The sequence below is a fragment of the Meles meles genome, chromosome 20 (genome assembly GCF_922984935.1).
Source record: "Meles meles chromosome 20, mMelMel3.1 paternal haplotype, whole genome shotgun sequence".
Lineage (NCBI taxonomy): Eukaryota > Metazoa > Chordata > Mammalia > Carnivora > Mustelidae > Meles > Meles meles.
The window spans coordinates 60,701,423-60,727,038 of record NC_060085.1 but is presented as its reverse complement, the minus strand read 5'-3'; the positions used below and the strand labels follow the sequence as shown (position 1 = coordinate 60,727,038).

General features: G+C 39.6%; 1 protein-coding gene and 1 pseudogene across 2 annotated transcripts in view; one reads left to right on the top strand and one right to left on the bottom strand.

Annotated features, from left to right (window-relative positions):
• Positions 1 to 25,616, bottom strand: part of ALDH1L1 (aldehyde dehydrogenase 1 family member L1) — a 138,145-nt gene that overhangs the window by 72,707 nt on the left and 39,822 nt on the right. For both annotated transcript variants that reach the window (XM_045990660.1, XM_045990661.1), the window contains exon 9: positions 25,229 to 25,320. In XM_045990660.1, coding sequence (XP_045846616.1) covers positions 25,229 to 25,320 — 92 coding nt within the window. The remainder of the gene's footprint in view (positions 1 to 25,228; positions 25,321 to 25,616) is intronic.
• Positions 4,554 to 5,995, top strand: LOC123932466 (annotated as a pseudogene).

Below are 25,616 nucleotides of genomic sequence, written 5' to 3'. Positions count from 1 at the left end.
AGGACTTAACCCAAGCAAGACTGCCTGAAAAACAATGCAGCAGGCCCCACCCCCAGAAAGCCATCCAAGAAAAAAACTAGAAGACAATCATCACAGGGCCTCCATAAAACTGTAAAACCCCAATATTAGGGGAAAAGAAGATATTAAGCTCCCAGTATTGCCCTAAAACCTGTATACTTCATAGATACAACTTTTATTTTTAATTCATTCCCACTATTCTCATTCTTTTTAATTGTTTTGAATTTTTTAACCTATTTACCATCACAATGAGAGGATCAATACAACAAAGTCTATAATAACCTTTCAACTTGAACTTTTTTAATACATATACCTGTTTTTCTTTTGCTTTTCTATTTTTTTAATATTCGTATAGAGATAAGCTTCAAGGAAAAGTCACAAATGGATGACTGCAACCCTCCACAAGCAAGATTTAGCAATCACTGAGGAGTGAAACAATTACATTTTCAGAATTACTACAACATAACACTCAAAATGTCCAGTTTTGGTCAAAAAAATGTAAAACATACACAGAAACAGACAAATATAGCTGATTTACAGGAAAAATAAAAGAAATTTTATGGAAGAAATCATTCTCTAGGCAGACCAGATATTAGAATTATTCATCGATGTTAAGTCAACTGTCTGAAATACAAACAATGACTGAAAGGAAACCTTGACAAATAACTAAAGGAAATAAGGAAAATTATGCATAAAAAATGAGAATATCGGGGGAGGAGTCAAGATGGCGGAGAAGGAGCAGTCTGAGACTACATCAGGTAGCAGGAGATCAACTAGATAGCTTATCTAAGCATTGCAAACACCTACAAATCCAACAGGAGATCAAAGAGAAGAACAGCAATTCTAGAAACAGAAAATCAACCACTTTCTGAAAGGTAGGACCGGCGGAGAAGTGAATCCAAAACGACGGGAAGATAGACCTCAGGGGGAGGGGCTGGCTCCTGGCAAGCAGCGGAGCAATGGAGCACAAAATCAGGACTTTTAAAAGTCTGTTCCACTGAGGGACATCACTCCAGAGGCTAAACTGGGGTGAAGCCCACACGAGGTCACCGTGGCCCCAGGTCCCGCAGGGTCACAGAAGGATCGGGGGTATCAGAGTGTCACAGAGCTTGAAGGTATTAGAGCAGGGAAGCTGGCTACAGAGACAGAGCCAAGGAGTGAGCTCTCAGCTCGGGGTTACCTTGAATCAGTCGCAGGCTGGGTGAGCTCGGAGCATGACCGGAGGCCAGGGAGAAGGGAGTGATTGGGCGCTCTTCTCTGAGGGCTCACTGAGGTGGGGCCCCAAGCTCTCGGCTCCTCTGGGCCGGAGACTGGGAGGCTGCCATTTTCATTCCCATCCTCCGGAACTCTATGGAAAGAATTCAGGGAACAAAAGCTCCCGAAAGTGAAGCCAAGCAGATTACATAGCCCAGCCCCTGGTAAGGGTGGTGCAATTCCGCCTCGGGCAAAGACACTTGAGAATCACTACAACAGGCCCCTCCATCAGATCAACAAGAAATCCAGCCAGGACCAAGTTCACCTACCAAGGAAAGCAGGTACAATACCAAAGAGAGCAGAGGAATTCCAGAGGAGGAGAAAGCAAAGCATGGAACTCATGGCTTTCTCCCCATGATTCTTTAGTCTTGTGGTTGATTTAATTTTTTTTAATTTTTTTTCTTCTGCTGCTAATTTTTTTAACGTTTACCCTTTTCTTTTTTAACGTTTTTAAACTAGTTTATCTAATATATATATATATTTTCTTTTTATATTTTTTTCTTTATTTGTTTGCTTTTTAAAATTTTTTCTTTTTTTTTTTCAGAACCTCTTTTTATCCCCTTCCCCCCCCCCCATGATTTGGGGTCTATTCTGATTTGGTTAAAGCTCATTTTTCTGGGGTCTTTGCCACCCTTTTAGTATTTTACTTGCTCCTTCATATAATCTTATCTGAACAAAATGACAAGGCGGAAAAATTCATCACAAAAAAAAAAAAAAGAACAAGAGGCAATACTGAAGGCTAGGGACCTAATCAATACAGACATTGGTAATATGTCAGATCTAGAGTTCAGAATGATGATTCTCAAGGTTCTAGCTGGGCTCGAAAAAGGCATGGAAGACATTAGAGAAACCCTCTCGGGAGATATAAAAGCCTCTTCTGGAGAAATAAAAGAACTAAAATCTAATCAAGTTGAAATTTAAAAAGCTATTAATGAGGTGCAATCAAAAATGGAGGCTCTCACTGCTAGGATAAATGAGGCTGAAAAAAGAATTAGTGATATAGAAGACCAAATGACAGAGAATAAGGAAGCTGAGCAAAAGAGAGACAAACAAATACTGGACCACAAGGGGAGAATTCGAGAGTTAAGTGACACCATAAGACAAAACAACATTAGAATAATTGGGATTCCAGAAGAAGAAGAAAGAGAGAGGGGAGCAGAAGGTGTATTGGAGAGAATTACTGGAGAGAATTTCCCTAATATGGCAAAGGGAACAAGCATCAAAATATAGGAGGTGCAGAGAACCCCTCTCAAAATCAACAAGAATAGGTCCACACCCCGTCACCTAATAGTAAAATTTATAAGTCTTAGTGGCAAAGAGAAAATCCTGAAAGCAGCCCGGGAAAAGAAGTCTGTAACATACAATGGTAAAAATATTAGATTGGCAGCAGACTTATCCACAGAGACCTGGCAGGCCAGAAAGAGCTGGCATTTTATATTCAGAGAACTAAACAAGAAAAACATGCAGCCAAGAATACTCTATCCAGCTAGGCTATCATTGAAAATAGGAGAGATAAAAAGCTTTCAGAACAAACAAAAACTAAAAGAATTTGCAAACACCAAACCAGCTCTACAGGAAATATTGAAAGGAGTCCTCTAAGCAAGGAGAGAGCCTAAAAGTAGTAGATCAGAAAGGAACAGAGACAATATACAGTAACAGTCACCTTACAGGCAATACAATGTCACTAAATTCATATCTCTCAATAGTTACCCTGAATGTTAATGGGCTAAATGCCCCAATCAAAAGACACAGGGTGTCAGAATGGATAAAAAACAAAACCCATCTATATGTTGCCTACAAGAAACTGATTTTAGACGCGAAGACACATCCAGATTTAAAGTGAGGGGGTGGAAAACAATTTACCATGCTAACTGGCATCAGAAGAAAGCTGGGGCGGCAATCGTTATATCAGTTAGATTTTAAGCCAAAGACTATAATAAGAGATGAGGAAGGACACTATATCATACCAAAGGGGTCTGTCCAACAAGCAGATCTAACAATTTTTTTTAAAGATTTTATTTATTTATTTGACAGACAGAGATCACAAGTAGGCAGAGAGGCAGACAGAGAGAGAGGAGGAAGCAGGCTCCCTGCTGAGCAGAGAGCCTGATGTGGAGCTCCATCCCAGGACCCTGGGATAATTACCTGAGCCGAAGGCAGAGGCTTTAACCCACTGAGCCACCCAGGTGCCACGCAATTCTAACAATTTTAAATATCTATGCCCCTAACGTGGGAGCAGCCAACTATATCAACCAATTAATAACAAAATCAAAGAAACACATCAACAATAATACAATGATAGTAGGAAACTTTAGCACTCCCCTTACTGAAATGGACAGATCATCCAAGCAAAGGATCAACAAGGAAATAAAGGCCTTAAATGACACACTGGACCAGATGGACATCACAGATATATTCAGAGCATTCCATCCCAAAGCAACAGAATACACATTCTTCTGTAGTGCACATGGAACATTCTCCAGAATAGATCACATCCTGGGTCCTAAATCAGGTCTCAACCAGTATCAAAAGATTGGGATCATTCCCTGCATATTTTCAGACCACAATGCTCTGAAGCTAGAACTCAATCACAAGAGGAAATTTGGAAGGAACCCAAATACATGGAGACTAAACAGCATCCTTCTAAAGAATGAATGGGCCAACCAGGAAATTAAAGAAGAATTGAAAAAATTCATGGAAACAAATGATAATGAAAACACAACGGTTCAAAATCTGTGGGACACAGCAAAGACAGTCCTCAGAGGAAAATATATAGCGGTACAAGCCTTTCTCAAGAAACAAGAAAGGTCTCAAGTACACAACCTACCTTACACCTAAAGGAGCTGGAGAAAGAACAAGAAAGAAAGCCTAAACCCAGCAGGAGAAAGAAATCATAAAGATCAGAGCAGAAATCAATGAAATAGAAACCAGAAAAACAACAGAACAAATCAATGAAACTAGGAGCCGGTTCTTTGAAAGAATTAATAAGATCAATAGACCCCTGGCCAGACTTATCAAAAAGAAAAGAGAAAGGACCCAAATAAATAAAATCATGAATGAAAGAGGAGAGATCACAACTAACAGCAAAGAAATACGGACAATTATGAGAACATACTATGAGCAACTCTACGTCAACGAATTTGACAATCTGGAAGAAATGGATGCATTCCTAGAGACATATAAACTACCACAACTGAACCTGGAAGAAATAGAAAACCCGAACAGGCCCATAACCAGTAAGGAGATTGAAACAGTCATCAAAAATCTCCAAACAGGAACATCTTAAGCCGTGCGGGCCGGAGTCCAGAGCTAACGGCGCTGTGGAAGCCTGTGTCCTTCCTCTCCGGTCCGCGTCCCTCCCTGGGCCGGGCTGGCGTTCTTGCCTGACCCTTCCCACATGGCACTGCTCCGACGCCTGATGGTGTCCACTGATTTGGAGAATGCTGACACTGGAGTTAATTCTAAAGCTAAGAGTCATGTGACAATCAGACGGGCAGTTTTAGAAGAAATTGGAAATAGAGTTACAACCAGAGCTACACAAGTAGCTAAGAAAGCTCAGAACACGAAAATACCTGTTCAACCCACCAAAACAAATGTCAACAAACAACGGAAACCTACTGCTTCTGTGAAACCAGTACAGATGGAAGTGTTGGCTCCAAAGGGTCCTACCCCCCCCACTGGAGGATATCTCCATGAAGGAAGAGAACCTCTGCCAAGCTTTCTCTGATGCGCTGCTCTGCAAAATCGAGGACATTGATCATGAGGACTGGGAGAACCCTCAGCTCTGCAGCGACTACGTGAAGGATATCTACCAATATCTAAGGCAGCTCGAGGTTCTGCAATCCATAAATCCACACTTCCTAGATGGAAGAGAGATAAATGGACGCATGCGCGCCATCCTGGTGGACTGGCTGGTGCAAGTGCACTTCAAGTTTAGGCTGCTGCAGGAGACTCTGTACATGTGCGTTGCCATCATGGACCGATATTTACAGGTTCAGCCAGTTTCTCATAAGAAGCTTCAGCTGGTCGGGATTACAGCTCTGCTCTTGGCTTCCAAATACGAGGAGATGTTTTCTCCAAATATTGAAGACTTCGTTTACATCACAGACAACGCTTATACCAGTTCTCAAATCCGAGAGATGGAAACACAGATTTTGAAAGAACTGAAATTTGAGTTGGGTCTACCTTTGCCGCTACATTTCTTAAGGCGGGCATCAAAAGCCGGGGAGGTCGATGTGGAACAGCACACTTTAGCCAAATACCTGATGGAGCTGACTCTCATTGACTACGACATGGTGCATTATCCTTCCTTCCAAGGTGGAAGCGGCTGCGTCCTGCCTGTCCCAGAAGGTTCTGGGCCAAGGAAAATGGAACTTAAAGCAGCAGTATTATACTGGATACACAGAGAACGAAGTGTTGGAAGTCATGTAGCACATGGCCAAAAATGTAGTGAAAGTTAAGAAAACCTAACAAAATTCTTGCCACCAAGAATAAGTATGCAAGCGGCAAACTCCTGAAGATCAGCACAATTCCTCAGCTGAACTCAAAAGCCGTCCAAGAGCTTGCCTCCCCACTGATGGGACGGTCCTAGGCTGCCGTGGCCCTCGGGGAGGAGTGCTCCGTCTGTGCCCTTGGTGTCACTGATTTGGAACTCTTCACTTTGTATATAGTCCTCTGGTCTATTTCATGAAACCTTTCCTTAGACCTATTTTCTAAATGTATATTGAGGAAAAATAAAGCTATTAATTTTTCAAAAAAAAAAAAAAATCTCCAAACAAACAAAAGCCAAGGGCCAGATGGCTTCCCAGGGGAATTCTACCAAACATTTAAAGAAGAACTAATTCCTATTCTCCTGAAACTGTTCCAAAAAATAGAAATGGAAGGAAAACTTCCAAACTCATTTTAAGAGGCCAGCATCACCTTGATCCCAAAACCAGACAAGGATCCCACTAAAAAAGAGAACTACAGACCAATATCCTTGATGAACACAGATGCAAAAATTCTCACCAAAATACTAGCCAATAGGATTCAACAGTACATTAAAAGGATTATTCACCACGAACAAGTGGGATTTATTCCAGGGCTGCAAGGTTGGTTCAACATACACAAATCAATGTGATACAAAACGTTAATAAAAGAACAAGAACCATATGATACTCTCAATAGATGCTGAAAAAGCATTTGACAAAGTACGGCATCCCTTCCTGATCAAAACTCTTCAAAGTGTAGGGATAGAGGGCACATACCTCAATATTATCAAAGCCATCTAGGAAAAACCCACCGCAAATATCATTCTCAATGGAGAAAAACTGAAAGCTTTTCCCCAAAGTCAGGAACACGGCGTGGATGTCCATTATCACCACTGCTATTCAACATACTACTAGAAGTCCTAGCCTCAGCAATCAGACAACAAAAAGAAATTAAAGGCATCCAAATTGGCAAAGAAGAAGTCAAACTACCACTCTTTGCAGATGATATGATACTATATGTGGAAAACCCAAAAGACTCCACTCCAAAACTGCTAGAACTTGCACAAGAATTCAGTAAAGTGTTGGGATATAAAGTCAATGCACAGAAATCAGTTGCATTTCTGTACACCAACAACAAGATAGAAGAAAGAGAAATTAAGGAGTCAATCCCATTTACAATTGTACCCAAAACTATAAGATACCTGGGAATAAACCTAACCAAAGAGGCTAAGAATCTATACTCAGAAAACTATAAAGTACTCATGAAAGAAACCGAGGAAGACACAAAGAAATGGAAAAATGTTCCATGCTCCTGGATTGAAGAAGAAATATTGTGAAAATGTCTATGCTACCGAAAGCAATCTACACATTTAATGCAATCCCTATCAAAATACCATGCATTTTTTTCAAAGAAATGGAACAAATAATCCTCAAATTTATATGGAACCAGAAAAGACCTCGAATAGCCAAAGGAATATTGAAAAAGAAAGCCAAAGTTGGTGGCATCACAATTCCGGACTTCAAGCTCTATTACAAAGCTGTCATCATCAAGACAGCATGGTACTGGCACAAAAACAGACACATAGATCAATGGAACAGAATAGAGAACCCAGAAATAGACCCTCAATTCTATGGTCAACTAATCTTCAACAAAGCAGGAAAGAATGTCCAATGGAAAAAAGACAGCCTTCTCAATAAATGGTGCTAGGAAAATTGGACAGCCACATGCAGAAAGATGAAATTGGACCACTTCCTTACACCACACACAAAAATAGACTCCAAATGGATGAAGGACCTCTATGTGAAAAAGGAATCCATCAAAATCCTTGAGGAGAACACAGGCAGCAACCTCTTCGACCTCAGTCACAGCAACGTCTTCCTAGGAACATTGCCAAAGCTTCGGGAAGCAAGGGCAAGAATGAACTATTGGGATTTCCTCAAGATCAAAAGCTTTTGCACAGCAAAGGAAACAGTTAACAAAACCAAAAGACAACTGACAGAATGGGAGAAGATATTTGCAAACGACATATCAGATAAAGGGCTAGTGTCCAAAATCTATAAGGAACTTAGCAAACTCAACACCCAAAGAACAAACAATCCAATCAAGAAATGGGCAGAGGACATGAACAGACATTTCTGCAAAGAAGACATCCAGATGGCCAACAGACACATGAAAAAGTGCTCCACGTCACTCGGCATCAGGGAAATACAAATCAAAACCACAATGAGATATCACCTCACACCAGTCAGAATGGCTAAAATTAACAAGTCAGGAAATGACAGATGCTGGTGAGGATGCGGAGAAAGGGGAACCCTCCTACACTGTTGATGGGAATGCAAGCTGGTGCAACCACTCTGGAAAACACATGGACGTTCCTCAAAATGTTGAAAATAGAACTACCCTATGACCCAGCAATTGCATTACTGGGTATTTACCCTAAAGATACAAACGTAGTGATCCGAAGGGGCACGTGTACCCGAATGTTTATAGCATCAATGTCTACAATTGCCAAACTATGGAAAGAACGTAGATGTCCATCAACAGATGAATGGATAAAGAAGATGTGGGGTATATATACACAATGGAATACTATACAGCCATCAAAAGAAATGAAATCTTGCCATTTGCGACAATGTGGATGGAACTAGAGGGTATCATGCTTAGTGAAATAAGTCAATCAGAGAAAGACAACTATCATATGATCTCTGTGATATGCAGAAGTGGAGATGCAACATGGGGTAGGAAGGGGGTAGGAGAAGTATAAATGACACAAGATGGGATTGGGAGGGAGACAAACCATAAGTGACTCTTAATCTCACAAAACAAACTGAGGGTTGCTGGGGGGAGGGTGGTTGGGGTGGGTTTATGGACATTGGGAGGGTATGTACTACAGTGAGTGCTGTGAAGTGTGTAAACCTGGGGATTCTCAGACTTGTACCCCTAGTGATAAAAATACATTATATGTTTATAAAAAATAAAAAATAAATTTTAAAAAATGAGAATATCAATAAAGACATAGAAATTTTATAAATTAACCAAAGAAATTCTCAAATGGACAAGTATAATAACTATAATAAAAAATTCACTAAAGAGGTTCAATATCAGATTTGAGCAGAAGAAAGGAATCATCCAGTATGAAGAAGAGAGGAAAAAAAGGAATGAATAAAAATGAACAGAGTCTGAGCGACATCATCAAACTTACCAACATTATCATTTTAGAAGTTCTAAAGAGTGATAGAAAGGGGCAGAAAAAATATTTGAAGAAATAATGTCCCAAGGTTCTCGGATCTGAACAAACACAAGAAAAGCACATCCAAGAAGATCAATGAGTTCCAAGGAGGATAAACTCAAGAAGAGATTTACACCAAGACACATTACAGCCAACCAACTAACTAAACTGAACTAGCTATGTGAAACCCAAAGGCAAAGAAGAAATTTGGAAAGCAGTAAGATAACTAGATAACTAACACATCACATAGAAAGGGTCCTCCATAAAATTAAAAGATGATTTCCCTTCAAAAGCCAGGAAGACCAGAAAGCAGTGAGATGGCATATTTAAAGTCTTGAAAGAAAAAGAATATTAACTATGAATTCTATATCTGTCAAAACTATCTCTCAAGAGTGAAGGAGAAATTAAAGCATTTCAGATACACAAAAGCTGAGGTAGTTAGTTCCTAGTAGACTTGCTATACAGGAGACACAGAAGAGGTGTGCCTGGGTGGCTCAGTCAGTTAGACATCTGCCTTCAGCTCAGGTCATGATCTGGGGGTCCTGGGATAGAGTCTCACATTGGGCTCCCTGTTCAGTGAGGAGTCTGCCTCTCTCTCTCCCTCTGCTTCCCGCTCTCTCTCTTTCTCTCTTTCTGTCAAATAAATAAATAAAATCCTTTAAAAAAAACCACTAAAGAACTAAGGAGTAACTCAAAGATATAAGAAAAAAATAAAGAACATGCGGGCAAGCATGAAAACCAGAGTTACTATACTTTTGGTAGAGTTTGCAACTTCTCTCTTTTTCCTATATAACAGCCAAATGCAGAAAACAATAATTTTAAACCACTATTAATGGGTATACAATGTATAAAGATGCAATCTGTGACAATAATAGGGGAGGAACAGCAATGTACAGGATTAGAATATACACTAATAAAATAAAGTTGGTATTATTCAAACTATATTGTTACAAGTTAAATATGTTAACTATAATCTCTAGGTTAATTAAGAAATAACTAGGTGTGCCTGGCAGGCTCAGTGGGTTAAAGCGTCTGCCTTTGGCTCAGGTCATGATCCCAGGGTCCTGGGATCGAGCCCCGCATCGAGCTCTCTGTTCCGCAGGGAGCCTGCTTCCTCCTCTCTTTCTGCCTGTCTCGCTGCCTAGTTGTGATTTCTCTCTGTCAAATAAATAAAATATTTTTTTAAAAAAGAAATAACTAAAAAGGGGGGGGGGGAAACAATGTAGTACACTATCCCTCCACAAAAGGACAATAATAAAGAAACTGAGGAATAAAAAGCATATAAGACATACTGAAAACAGGGGCGCCTGGGTGGCTCAGTGGGTTAAAGCCTCTGCCTTCAGCTTGGGTCATGATCCCAGGCTCCTGGGGTCAGGCCCTGCATCAGGCTCTCTGCTCAGTGGGGAGCCTGTTTCCCTCTCTCTCTCTGTATCTCTCTCTGCCTGCCTCTCTGCCTACTTGTGATCTCTGTCTGTCAAATAAACAAATAAAATCTTTAAAAAAAAAGACAGAACAAAAAGACATACTGAAAACAAATAGAGAAATAGCAGTACTAAATCCTTTTCTTTATCAGTAATCTGATAATCCAATAATAAATGGTTATGGACTAAACTCTCCTATTAAAAACATAGAGTAGTAGATTGGATAAAAAATATCATCTACCCACATGCTACAAGAGATTTACTTTAGATATAAGCACACACAAAAAAATTGAAAGCAAAAGGATGGAAAAGGTAGCCTATGCAAAGGGTAACCAAAAAAGAGAGCTGGGTGGCTATATTGTCACCAAAAAAAAAAATGGATTTTAAGTCAAACAAGGTTATGAGAAGCACAGACTATTAATAAAAGTTCAACCCAGCAAGAGGATATGGTAACTATACACAGACATCAAAAACACAGGCTCCCAAAAATGTACAGCAAAACTTCTATAATAATAGCTGGAGACTAAAATATCCAACTTTCAATAATGATTAGAACAACCAGAGAGAAGATAAGGAAACAAACTAATTAAGCAACACTATAATCCATCTGTATATGCACAGAACAGACAAATGCAGAACACCTAAGAATAGCAGAACTCACATCCTTCTCAAGTGCACATGGAATAGTCTGTACAATAAACCATTTGTTAGACTACACAATAAGTCTTAATAAATTTTAAAAGATTTAAATCTTATAAAACATCTTTTTCTGACCACAAAAGAATGCAACTAGAAATATAGTGGAAGAAAAATTGGAGAATCCACAAAAATATGGAAGTTAAATGGCACACTCCTAAACAACCAATAGGCAAAAAAAGAAATCACAAAAGAAGGGAAAATAACTTTAGTCAAAGAAAAACAAAAACACAACATAACAAAACATGGATGGCAACAAAAATAGTGCTGAGAGGGAAATTTATAACTGTAAATCCATACATTAAAATGAAGTATTATGGAGGGCACATATTGCATGGAGCACTGGGTGTGATGCATAAACGATGAATTTTGGAACACTGAAAAGAACTAAAAATAAATAAATATTTTTTTTAAAAAGCATGAAGAACTCAAGTTAACACGCTAATTGTTCACCTTAAGTAATTTTTTTTTAAAAGAGCAAGCTAAACCAAAAGCCAGCAGAAGGTGGTAAATAATGAAGATTAGAGCAGAAATAAATAAAATAGAGAATAAAAGAAGAACTAGGAAAATCAATGAAATGAAAGTTGGTTCCTTGAAAAAATCAAAATTGACAAACCTGACTGACCAAGAAAAAGAAAAACAGAAAAAACTCAAATTACTAGAATCAGAAATGAAAGTGATTATACCAATTTTACAGAAATAAAAAGGATCATAAGAGAATACTGTGATAATTTATACACCAACAAATTTTTTTTTTACCAACAAATTTTATTACCTAGATGAAAGGAACAATTTGCTAGAAAACATACAATCTACATAAACTAACGCATGAGGAAATTAAAAAATCTGAATATAGCTAGAGACAAGATGGCGGGGAAGTAGGAGGAGGCGCCATTTCAACCTGTACCCTAAAGTGAGCTGATTACCTACCAAAGAACTCCGATCACCCATGAAATCTGCCTGAGATCAGAATTATACATGTCTGGATCTTTACGGGGGCAGAAGACACCAGTGGGCAGGTAAAGCGGAGTGGGAACACTGCACTGATATCAGAAAATAAAAGGGGGAGGGAGTCACCAGAGGCGACTGATTGGAAAGTAATACCCCAATACGAGAGTGCCCTGTGACTGAGAACCAGCATTAACTTGGAGTCTGTTTGAAAGCACTCAAAAAGAGTAAAGGATCGTGGGGGGAAATTGTGGGAATCAGGGCGGTTAGGGACAGGGTTAGCCAGAGAGAGTGCAGCAGAGAAACCAGGTCTTGGTCCCTGAGCCACCACTGCGCCCAAGAACGTGTGGAGTCTGGCTCCCATGAGGGGCTGGGAGCCTTGCCAGCTGGCAGAAGCACAGCCTTTTTGCAGTCTCCACGCGAGCGCCGAGCGGCGTGATCAGAGTCTGAGACGCGTGCACCCCACACCCTCCTCTGAGAGAGGTACGCAAAGGCGCCAGCCTGGTGCTCCCGGCGCTGGGACCAAAAAGACCAGGCACTCCCAGCCCGGGCCAGCAGGAAAATCTCAGTGTGCAATCACTGCATGGAACCTCTCTGGCAGTCCTGAGCTGCCCAAACAGCCGCCGCTGTCGTGGATTTGGGTACAAGCAGGAGTTCCTGTGTCCCCAGGGACCGTGACTCGGAACATGCTTTGCCAGCAACCGAGGGGGAACTTATGTGCTCTGCAGCACCCACAGGGGACCAGACTGAGGCTTCTCTCTGAGAGGGAGGTCAGGTGCAGTTTGCTTTCCTCTAAACCTCCAAAAACCATCAAAAGCTGTCAAGGCAAGGGAAAACAAATGAACAAACATAAAAACCTCCAGAGAACAAAACCCTGAAAAACGGGTTTCCTCAGAGCCCACCTCCTTGAGGGGGGCAGGAGCACTTAACTCAGGGAACATTGCCTGAAAACGCACATGGCAGGCCCCTCCCCCAGAAAACCAACCAGGAAAGAAAAGGAAAAAAAAAAAAGATGACAAGAGAACAATCACCAATACTTCATAGATACAACTTTTATTTTTAATTCATTCCCACTATTCTGGTTCATTTTTTTTATATAGATAATTTTTTAACCTATTTACCATCACACTGAGATGTCCAGTACATCAAATGCCATAATAACCTTTTAACCTGAACTTTTTGATACATATACCTGTGTTTTTCTTTTGCTTTTCTATTTAAATTTTTTTTGAATTTTAGTATAGTTTATTCTTTTTTATTTTTATTTTTTAATATTCATATAGAGTGAAACTTCAAGGTAATCCCCTTTCCCCAATCAATGCTACCCCTATAGGTAAACCGATTTTTAATCCCCCTTTATCATAGGAAAGTTGAGTCCTTTAACAAAGATACAACCAGGAAGAATCAAAATAACCTTCCTCGACCACACTGAGAATTTATAACCACTCTATCACCTTTTTATTCCTCCAGTGTTTCTGTGTATTTGTGTTTGTTCTGATAGTATAAAAATCTTATACTTGGGGTTCTTTTTGACGAGGGTCTTTTTTTTTTTTTTTTTGCTTTTATATAGATATTTTTTTTCTCTTGTCATATACTTTTATCAGTCTTTTTGTTTGTCTGTTTTTGTTTGTATACTTCATAAATCTTACCTTCGGGCCCATTTGGGCTGAGCCTTCTCTTTTATCTTCCCTTTTGTTCCTGTCCCTCTCTCTCTTTTTTTTCTTTTTTTTTTTTCTTTTATCTCTCGTTTTGGTGGGGACTCCTAATTGCTCAGAAGCATTCCAGGGTGCACCTTGACTGCATCACTGTTGATACATCCAGCTACATCCATTCAGCCATCTCTCACCAAAATGACTAGGAGGAGGAATGCCCAACAAAAGAAAAATACAGAGGATGGACCTTCTGCAACAGAGCTAATGGCTATCGACATAGACAATATGTCAGAAAGGCAATTCAGGCTAACAATTACCCAGGCAATAGCTAGGTTGGAGAAAGCGATGGATGACCAAACAGAATTGATTAGGGCAGAACTGAAAGCCACCAGGGATGATGTTCACAATGTTAGAGCAGAATGGAAAGCCACCAGGGATGATGTTCAGAATGCTCTCAATGAGTTCCAATCTAATCTGAATTCTCTAAAAGCTACAGTAACTGAGACAGAAGATAGCATTCGTGATCTGCAGGACAAACAGAGCAAAAGGATCAGGAGGAAGCCTCGAACAAACAGCTTAGAAGCCATGAAAACAGATTCAGGGAAATAAATGATGCCATGAAACGTTCCAATGTCAGAATTATTGGACTCCTTGAAGGGGAGGAGAAAGAAAGAAGTCTAGAAGATATAGTGGAACAAGCTGTCCATGAAAATTTTCCCAATCTTATAAATGGAACCAGCATTCATGTACTAGAGGCAGAACGGTTTCTCTCCAAGATTATAGATCCTTGAAAGTCCTCAAGACACCTAATAGTAAGAATGAAAAATTATAATTGTAGGCAGGCCCTCTTGAAGGTAGCTAGGACAAAGAAGCTCCTTACGTATGGAGGAAAGCCCATCAGAATAACGTCGGACCTGTCCATAGAAACATGGCAAACTAGAAAGGGCCAGCAAGATATATTCAGGGCACTAAATGAGAAGAACATGCAGCTAAGAATAATGTAGCCAGAAAGACTGACATTCAAAATGGATGGAGAGATAAAGAGTTTCCAAGACTGCAAGGCTTAAAAGAGTATGCGACCACCAAGCCGACACTGCAGGAAATATTAAGGGGGGTTCTATAAAAGAGGAAAAATCCCAATATCATTGAACAGAAATATAGAGACAATCTACAGAAAGAAAGATTTCAAAGGTAACACGATGTCAATCAAAACGTATCTATCAATAATCACTCTCAACGTGAATGGCTTAAATGTGCCCATAAAATGGGACAGGTTGCAGACCAGATAAAATGACAGGACCCATCCATATGTTGTCAACAAGAGACCCATTATGAACCAAAGGACACACGCAGACTGAAAGTGAAGGGATGGAGAAGCAACTTTCATGCCAGTGGGCCTCAAAAGAAGACAAGGGTAGCGATTCTCATATCATATAGATTTTAAACTAAAGACTGTAGTCACAGACACAGAAGGACACTACATAATTCTTAAAGGGACTATCCACCAAGATGATCTAACAATTGTAAATATCTATGCCCCCAATATGGGAGCAGCCAATTACATAAGAAAACTATTAATCAAGATAAAGAGTCATATTGATATGAATACATAAATAGTAGGAGATCTTAACATGCCTCTCTCAGAAACAGACAGATCATCAAAGCAGAAAATCAATAAAAGAAACAAGAGCATTGAATGACACATTGGACCAGATGGACCACAAAGATATATACAGAACATTCCACCCTAAAACAACAGAATACTCATTCTTCTTGAGTGCACATGGAACTGTTTCCAGAACAGACCACATACTGGGTCACAAATAAGGATTCAACTGATATCAAAAGACTGAGATAATTCCCTACATATTTTCTCAGATCACAATGCTTTGAAACTGGAGCTCAATCACAAGGGAAAGTTCAGAAGAAACTCAAACACCTGGAAGCTAAAGACCACCATGCTTAAGAATGCTTGGATCGGGGCGCCTGGGTGGCTCAGTGGGTTGAGCCGCTGCCTTCGGCTCGGGTCATGATCTCAGGGTCCTGGGATCAAGTCCTGCATCGGGCTCTCTGCTCAGCAGCGAGCCTGCTTCCCTCTCTCTCTCTCTGCCTGCCTCTCTGTCTACTTGTGATCTCTCTCTGTCAAATAAATAAATAAAATCTTTAAAAAAAAAAAAAGAATGCTTGGATCAACCAGGAAATCAAAGAAGAACTTAAACAATTCATGGAAACCAATGTGAATGAAGACACTTCAGTCCAAAACCTATGGGATACAGCAAAGGTGGTCCTAAGGGGGAAATACATAGCCATCCAAGCCATCCTCAAAAAATTTGAAAAATAAATAAATAAAGTGGAAAAAAAAAAGATATGTTTCCAACGGCAAAGGAAACAAAAGCGAAAATGAACTTTTGGGACTTCATCAAGATCAAAAGCTTCTGCACAGCAAAGGAAATAGTCAACAAAACAAAGAGGCAACCCGCGGAATGGCAGAAGATATTTACAAATGACAGTACAGACAAAAGGTTGATATCCAGGATCTATAAAGAACTCAAACTCAACACACACAAAACAGATAATTATGTCAAAAAATGGGCAGTAGATATGAACAGACACTTCTCCAATGAAGACATACAAATGGCTATTAGACACATGAAAAAATGTTCATCATCACTAGCCATCAGGGAGATTCAAATTAAAACCATATTGTGATACCACCTTATACCAGTTAGAATGGCCAAAATTAGCAATACAGAAAACAACGTGTGTTGGAGGGGATGTGGAGAAAGGGGAACCCTCTTACACTGTTGGTGGGAATGCAAGTTGGTGCAGCCACTTTGGAAAACAGTGTGGAGATTCCTTAAGAAATGAAAAATAGAGCTTCCCTATGACCCTGCAATTGCGCTACTGGGTATTTACCCCGAAGATACAGATTAGCAAAAAGAAGGGCCATCTGTACCCCAATGTTTACAGCAGAAATGGCCATGGTCATCAAACTGGAAAGAACCAAGATGCCCTTCAACGGATGAATGGATAAGGAAGATGTGGTCCATATACATGATGGCATACTATGCCTCCATCAGAAAGGATGAATACTCAACTTTTGTATCAACATGGAGGGGACTGGAAGTGATTATGCTGAGTGGAATAAGTCAAGCACAGAAAGTCAATTATCATATGGTTTCACTTATTGTGGAGCATAAAAAATAACACGGAGGACATGGGGAGTTGGAGTGTAGAAGGGAATTGAGGGAAATTGGAGGGGGAGACGAACTATGAGAGACTATGGACTCTGAAAATCAATCTGAAGGTTGTGAAGGGGCGGGGGGTGGGAGGTTGGGTGAGCCTGGTTGTGGGTATTATGGAGAGCAAGTATTGCATGGAGCACTGGGTGTGATGCGTAAACAATGAATTGTATATTGAAAAGAAATTTTGAAAATAAAAAATTTTAAAAAAAGAAAGAAAAGACAATTTCAGGCCAATATTCCTGATCAATATAAATGCTAAAATCCCCTCAAAAATAATTGTAAGCTAAATTCACTGACACCAGATGGAATTCTCAATTGCAATGGTGGTTTACACCATTGTGTACACCAAAGGGGGCAAGCTTTCAGTTATATAGGATGAATAAGTTCTAGAGGTCTAATGTACATCGAGTTGACTATAGTTAATAATATTGTAATGTATAGTAGAAATTTGCTAAAAGAGTAAGGTTCAGATGCTCTGTCTAAAAGTGAAAGTAACTATGTGAGATGAGTATGTTAATTAGCTTGACTATAATAATCACTTCACAATGTATATCAATCATACTATCATATCCCTTATATATTTACATTTTTATTAAATAAAGGAAAAATTATAAAATTGTCTTTAAGCTAGGAATGAAGAAAAAAGAGTGAAGGAGGAAAAAATAAAGGCTTACTTTCTCATTTAAGAAGCACAGCTGGGTTATATGCTGAGTTCCTTCTTGCATGGTCACAGCACATTATCCCCAGGCTTTTGGTTTAAGGCAGAGATCAGTTAGTGACAGCCTATTTTGTAAATAAAGTTTTACTGGAATATACACACACACATACAAAGATTTCACACACACACACACACACACACACACACACACTGACATACTGTAATTTTTAAAAACCTGACATATTATTGGCGCTAATAAGCAAATTCAACAATGTTGCAGGGTACAAAAACAACACAGGAAAATCCATTGCATTTCTACACACTAACAACAAAAAGAAATTAAGAAAACAATTCCATTTACAATACCATCAAGAGGAATAAAATGGCAATAAAGTAACCAAGGAGGCAACAGAGTTTTACCCTGAGAACTACAAGTATTGCTGAAGGTAATTTTAAAAGACCTAAATAAAATGAAAAAAAAAATAATCATTTTCATGAACTGGACTACTGCTGGACATGAATACAGACTACAAAATACCTGAGTAGTACTCCTAAAAAATGTTAACATCATCAAAATCAAAGCAAGTCTGAGAAACTATCACAGTTTAGAAGAGACCTAATGACTAAATATAATGTGGTATCCCAGTGGGGTAGTAGGATAGAAAAGGGACATTATACAAAAGTTAAGAAAATCTGAATAAAGTAGATCAACTTTAATTAACAATAATCTAGCAATATTGGATTACTGATCATGACAAATGTACCATACTAACATAGGAAGTTAATAATAAGGTGACTGATGTGGAGTATATGGGAATGTTCTGTACTATCTTCACAAGGTTTTTGGAAATCTTAAGCTATTATAAAATAATGTCTTGAAACAAGCGAAAATGGAAACACAAACACTAAATCTTACGGGACACAGAAAAAGCAGTTTGGTGATAAAGGCCAACATTAAGGGGGAAAAAATCCAATAAACAACCAAATTTTACACTATGAGGGACTAGAAAAAGAAAAACAGATGAAGCTCAAAGTTAGCAGGAGAAAGGAAATAACAAAGATCAGAGCAGAAATAAATAAGATAGAGACCAAACAACAACAACAATAACAGTAAGATGACAATAGAAATGATCAGCAAAACTAAGAGCTGGATTTTTGAAAAGATAGACAAAATTGACAAATCTTTAGGTGAGCTAACTAAGGAAAAAAGAAAACAGAATCAAATAACATCAGAAAATAAAGAGGAGACACTATAAATGATACCACGCAAACACAAATGATTATAAGAGACTACTATGAACAAGTACACACCAACAAATTGTATTACCTGGAAGAAATGGATAAATTCCTTGAAACATAATCTACAAGCCTGAATCATGAAGAAGTAGAAAGTCTGGGGTGTCTGGGTGGCTTAGTTGGTTAAGTGTCTGCCTTCAACTCTGGTCATGATTCCAGGGTCTGGGGATCAAGTCTTGAGTTGGGCTCCCAGCTCTGCAGGGAGTCTCTACTTCTCCCTCTGCCCCTCCTTCCACTCATTCTCTCATTCTCTCTCTCATTCTCTCTCTCTGTCTCTCAAATAAATAAATAAAATCTTTTTTAAAAAGAAACTGAAAATCTGAACAGACCAATAATGAGTAAGAAGAGTGAATCAGTAATCAAAAACTTCCCAACAAAGAAAAGCCCAGGACCTCCCTGGCAAATTCTACCAAACATTTAAGGAAGGACTAATGTCAATGCCTCTCAAACTCTCCCAAAAAACTGAAAAGGAGGGAACATTCTCAAACACATTTTATGAGGATAAAATTGCTTTGATACCTAAGCCAGATAAGGACACCATAAGAAAACTACAAGCTATACAGACGTAGTGATCCGAAGGGGCACGTGTACCCGAATGTTTATAGCAGCAATGTCTACAATAGCCAAACTATGGAAAGAACCTAGATGTCCATCAACAGATGAATGGATAAAGAAGATGTGGTATATATACACAATGGAATACTATGCAGCCATCAAAAGAAATGAAATCTTGCCATTTGCGACGACGTGGATGGAACTAGAGCGTATCATGCTTAGTGAAATAAGTCAATCGGAGAAAGACAACTATCATATGATCTCCCTGATATGAGGACATGGAGAAGCAACATGGGGGGTTAGGGAGATAGGAGAAGAATAAATGAAACAAGATGGGATTGGGAGGGAGACAAACCATAAATGACTCTTAATCTCACAAAACAAACTGGGGGTTGCTGGGGGGAGGTGGGATTGGGAGAGGGGGAGGGGGCTATGGACATTGGGGAGGGGAGGCGAACCATAAGAGACTATGGACTCTGAAAACAACCTGAGGGTTTTGAAGGGTCAGGGGTGGGAGGTTGGGGGAACAGGTGGTGGGTAATAGGGAGGGCACGTTTTGCATGGAGCACTGGGTGTTGTGCAAAAACAATGAATACTGTTATGCTGAAAAAAAGAAATAAAATGGGAAAAAAATTTAAAAAAAGAAAACTACAAGCTAATATCTCTGATAAATATAAATGCAAAAATTATTTTTAAGAACTGGCAAACCAAACTTAATGGCACATTAAGGATCATACACCATGACCATGTGGGATTCATCCCTGGGATGCAAGGATGGTTTGACACCCACAAATCAATAAATGTGACACCACATTAACAGCATGAAAGATAAAAATTACATGATTATCTCAATAGGTACAGGAAAAACATTTGACAAGATTCAACATCTTTTCATAATAAAAACAGTCAACAAACTTAGGAAGAGAAGAAAATTACCTTACACCTTAACATTATAAAGCCCAGATGTGAAAAGCCCATAGCTAACATCATAATAGTGAAAGACTGAAAGCTTTCCCTTGGGAAAAAGACAAGGATGCCTATTCCAGACACTTTCATTCAACATAGTAATGGAAATCCTAGAAAGATCAATTAGATGGGAGGAAGAAAGAAAATAAAGAACAAGAGGCATCAGAATTAGAAAGGAAGAAAATGACCTCTGTTTGCATATGGCATGATCTTCTACGTAGAAAGCCCTACAAATTCCACCAAAATATTGTTAGAACTAATAAACTAATTTAGTAAAGTTTCAGAAAACAAAATAAACATACAAGAATCAGTTGCATTTCTATACACTAAAAATTAGCAATCTAAAAAGATTAAGAAAATAATCCTACTCATTAACATCAAAAATAATAAAATACTTAGGAAAAACTCTATCAAGGAGATGAAACACCTGTATACTGAAAACTACAAAATATAGCTGAAAGAAAGTGGGGAAGACACAGATAAATGGAAAGATATTCCAAGGTCATGGATTTGAATATTGTTAAAATAATCATACCACCCAAAGCTAGTTACAGATTCAATGAAATATTTATCAAAATCTCAATCTTATTTTTTATAGAAAGAGACAAGAACAATTCTGAAATTCATATGGAACCACAAAGGACTCTGAATAGACAAAACAATCTTGAAAAGAAGAATAAAGCTCTTTTTCTAATTTTTCTGGGGCATCATACTTTCTAGTTTCAAAATACATTACAAAGCTACAGTAATTAAAGCAAAGTGCTACTGATACAAAGATGGACATATAGACCCATGGAACAGAGTAGAAAGTCCAGAGATAAACTCTTCCGTAGATGGGTAACTGATTTTCAGTAAGGGTGCTGCTAATATACAATGGGAGAAAGATCATTTCTTTAACAACTGGTGTTTGGGAAACTGGATATCTAAATGTAACAGATTGAAATTGGGCCCTTATCTTTTGCCATATTTAAAAATCAACTCAAAATGGATTAAAGACTAATCAAAGACCTGAAATTACAAAACTCCTAGAAGAAAATATAGGGAAATTTTTCATAAAATTGGTTTTAGTGATGATTTCTTGGATATTATATCAAAATCACGGCAAGAAAAGCAAAAACAGACAAGTAGAACTGCATTAAATAAAAAGCTTCTGCTCAACAAAGGAAACAATCAATAGAGTGATAAGGCAACCTATAGGAAGGGAGAAAATATTTGCAAACAATATATGTAACGGGTTAATATCCAAAATATGTAAGGAACTCTTACAATTCAACCACAAACCCCCCAAATAGTCCATTTAAAATGGACAAAAGACTTAAATAGACATTTTCCCAAAGACACATACAAATGACCAAAAAGTATGTGAAAAGATCCTCAATATCACCAATAATTAGGGACATGAAAGTTAAAACCACAATGAGATATCACCCCATAAGTATGAGGATGGTCTTTTTTTAAGCGCTCAAGAGAAATTTGAACCCTTATCTACTGATGGTAGGAATGTAAAATGGTGCCACCACTATGGAATGGACAGCAGTGTTGATATTGCTGAAAACATTAAAAATAGAACTACCAAGGACATCTGGATTGCTCGGTTGGAGGAGCATATGACTCAATCTCCGGTTGTGGGTTCAAACCCCACACTGAGTGTAGCGATTACTTACATAAATAAATAATTTTAAAAGTTAGAACTACAATAAGTAGTTCTATCTACTTATGGTATGTAGTTCTACCTACTATAAATCCCATTTTGTGGTATTTATCCAAAAGAATTTAAATCAGGATCTCAAGTGCAATCCCACACCTGTTATTAAAAAGAGCCAAAGGCAGAAGCAATCTAAGTATCTGCCAACACATGAATAGATAAGGAAAATGTGTTGTAAATATACAGTGGAATATTATTCAGTCTTAAAAAAGAAGGAAGTCCTGTCATATACCACAACACGCTTAAACTCGATTATGCTATGAAACAAGCCAGTTAAAGAGGGACAAATACTGAATGGTTCCACTCATATAATGTACGTCAAGTAGTCAAACTCATAGAAGTAGAGTGTAGAATGACGGCTGCCAGGAGCTGGGAAGGGACAGAGAAATAGGGAGTTGCTGCTTAATGGGTATAAAATTTCAGTAATGAAAGATAAAAAAAAGTTCTGGATATCTGTTGTGCACTGTTGTACTTACAGTTAACAATACTGGAATGTACAGTTAAAATTTTGTAAAAAGGTAGATCTCATCTGTGTTTTTACCATAATCAAAACAAAAGAATATATGTTCTTAAGTATTCACAAAACAAAAATGAATCAGTTTTATCTGCATCCTACAATACACCTCAGCTCAAAAGCTATAGGAAGCTCTGGCTTGTTCTCAGGACATCATTTTCTCAGGTGTCTTAAATTCTTCTTCTGAACATTATTTAAAAAAAAAAACATTGATTTTATTCTTCATACTGACCACATACATAAATCAGAATGAGTTACAAGAGACCTGTATTGTCCGAGGCTTCCAAGCACACAGGCCCAGCTCAGCCCTTTTTATATGTGTGGTAGGTTACAAAACTGGCTACAATGCTCCACTTTTTCTGTAGTCCCAGTCTTTAGAGCACCTGCCATTATAAGGTGGTGTCCATTTCCTTCCTCCTTGAAGCTGGGCCAACCCCATGACTTGCTTTGGCCAACAAATGCAAGAGATATGATGTGCTCATGTGGACCTTCTGCCTCCTAGGATCCTCTCACCATCATAGGAACAAGTCTGCACTGTAGTGGTCCTCCGAAGGGTCCATCCTAGACCAATGAACCCCCAGCTGACCTGGTAGCTGACTACAAGCACTTAAGTGAGCCCGGCTGACATCAGTCTGGCCTAGATCAACTGAGCCCAGTTCAGACTGCTGACCCAAAGAACTGTGAGCTTAAAAAATGGTGGTGTTTTCAGCCACTGTGTTTGAGGTGCTTTGCTACACAGCAAAAACTAACTGATACAATACATATCCCCATTCTCATGATCATAGTTGCTTTTCTGAATTAACCCCTTTTAAGATCCTCCCCAGAATCTCCTCCAGGTGCATAGCATGGAACTCCTCCTCAAACTAATATTTACACGAAGCTTTTTATTATAATATCATTAAAATAAAGGAGAGAGGCCTGTCACCAAGATGACTTGGCATTACTCAGTTCAGCCTCAGGTAGACTTTTCAATTTGGTCAGATAGAAGCTGCACTCTTAGCTCACCCCAGAGCAGAAATGTAAGCCTCCTCCTTGTTTTTTTTTCTCCCAAAGTTCTTGGAAACATGTAAGTCTTCCTTTGCATTCAGGGGGGACTGTATTTCACACATCTTAGTTCACCCTGGATCTCTTTTCCTCATCAGTGCACTCCTCTGTTTGGTACTATCCACTCTACAGATCTACTGAAGGAACCCAAACACAGAGCTCAGCCAAGTGTTTCTCTGACAGTCTTCTGCACACCGTATCAATAGCACACACTTCCTTAATTTCACACATGAATTTTTCTCTACTTAAGGGAGCTCCACAGAATTTCCTTTGTACCTTCCTGAAACATAAGAAACTTCTCCACATGTGTGGTACACATCTTTGCTTCTGCCTTCACAACACCCACTTTCCCCCAGCACTGACACTTTCCAAGAGAACAACTTTCTCCTCTCTTTCCAGAGATGTGGGTTGAATATAGTCCTCTCAACTCTTGGCTCTAGAGGAGGACACATGACCCAGCCCTGGACAGTCAGAGCATGCCTCCTCCTGGCCAGCAACTGTTTCTTACTGGGGCACATGACTCCATCAGAATCAGTCAAATTCAAGTTTAGGACTTATGTGGAAACTGCCAGAGACCTACCACCTTTTGACTGGAAATGCTGATAACACAAGAAACTAGAACATAGCTACTGTGCAGCCATCTTGTCACTATGAAGAGAAATCCTACCCCAAAATGAAGCAACAGACAGTGACAATGTTAATGACATAATTTGAGTCTTTGAGGTGATCAGCCATGCCTAAAGAAAGCTGTCATGGTACTTTTGACTTTTGTTCTTTTTTGTCTAAACCAGACTAAACTAAGTTACAGTTGCTTGAAGAAAAGAAGTTCTACTATATCCCACATCCTTCCCTTTATACAAATTAGAATTCACCACTCTTAAATGGAAAGCAAGATGGTTCATATGAAGTTGAAGAATGGGTAACCTAGTCTATGGTGATCCCTAACTGCCCATTCCCTTTCCCCAACACCTTGGCTTTCACTGTGGATATTGGAGCTTGTGGCAGTTTTAAGATGGAGCTGCACATTGTTTGACCCTCCTCCCATTGAGGGCTGGGTCTCAGTGCCCCAGCTCTTGCCATTAAATCTGGGCAGCTTGTGACCACTGAGAACAATCAGGCCAGTGGCAATGATGCCATATGACCATTCAGGCTTGGTCTGCATCTGCCTTGTTTGCTGGCATCAGTGCACTCAGAGCTACAAGCCACCACCTACAATGACACCAAATCCCAAAGCAGCCACTCTGAGGCAGCAACACACAGGTGCCTAGTCGGTGGTGCCACCTCAGCAGATGCCAGCCCTCCAGGCCCAATGGCCAGGCATGGCAGTGAGAAGCCACCTTGGAGGAGGATACCCCTGCCCAGCTCTTCCAGATCCTGCCAATTCACCGACACACCACCATTCGGGGTGATCCCCCAAGGCCTACACACATGGGTCCTTTCTGGATCCCTGATCCACAGACATAACAAATGGTGGTTGTTCCCTGCTGCTCAGTTTCAGTGTGGTCTGTGACACAACCACAGACACCTGGGAATGCACCCTTCCACTCCTGGCCTTACCTCACAACGTCGACTGATGCAGCCCCTGACTTGAAGAAATCGGTGGAGTCTTCTACCTCCAGGACATTGGGAAGAATCCGTTTCCAGGCACTCTAAAAAACAAGTGCAATGAGAAAGGGCTCCCAGGGGATCTGAGAGCAGGCACCTTGCAGGTGAAAGCAGACCCTGATATGCATTCAGAGTACCTATTGCCAGGCTGGGTTGTCCATTCCAAAGTGCTGCTGCTCTAAGGAGCCTAATGGTAATGGAACAACTGCCTCCTTGGGGAAGGAGAAGCCCAAGGAGCTAAGCTACCGTCCTCCTGAGCACCTCACCTTGATCCCAACCTCTCTGGGATCCCCGCACCAGTTCAGGGGCCGCAGGAAGACCGGACATGCAGAGCTCAGGG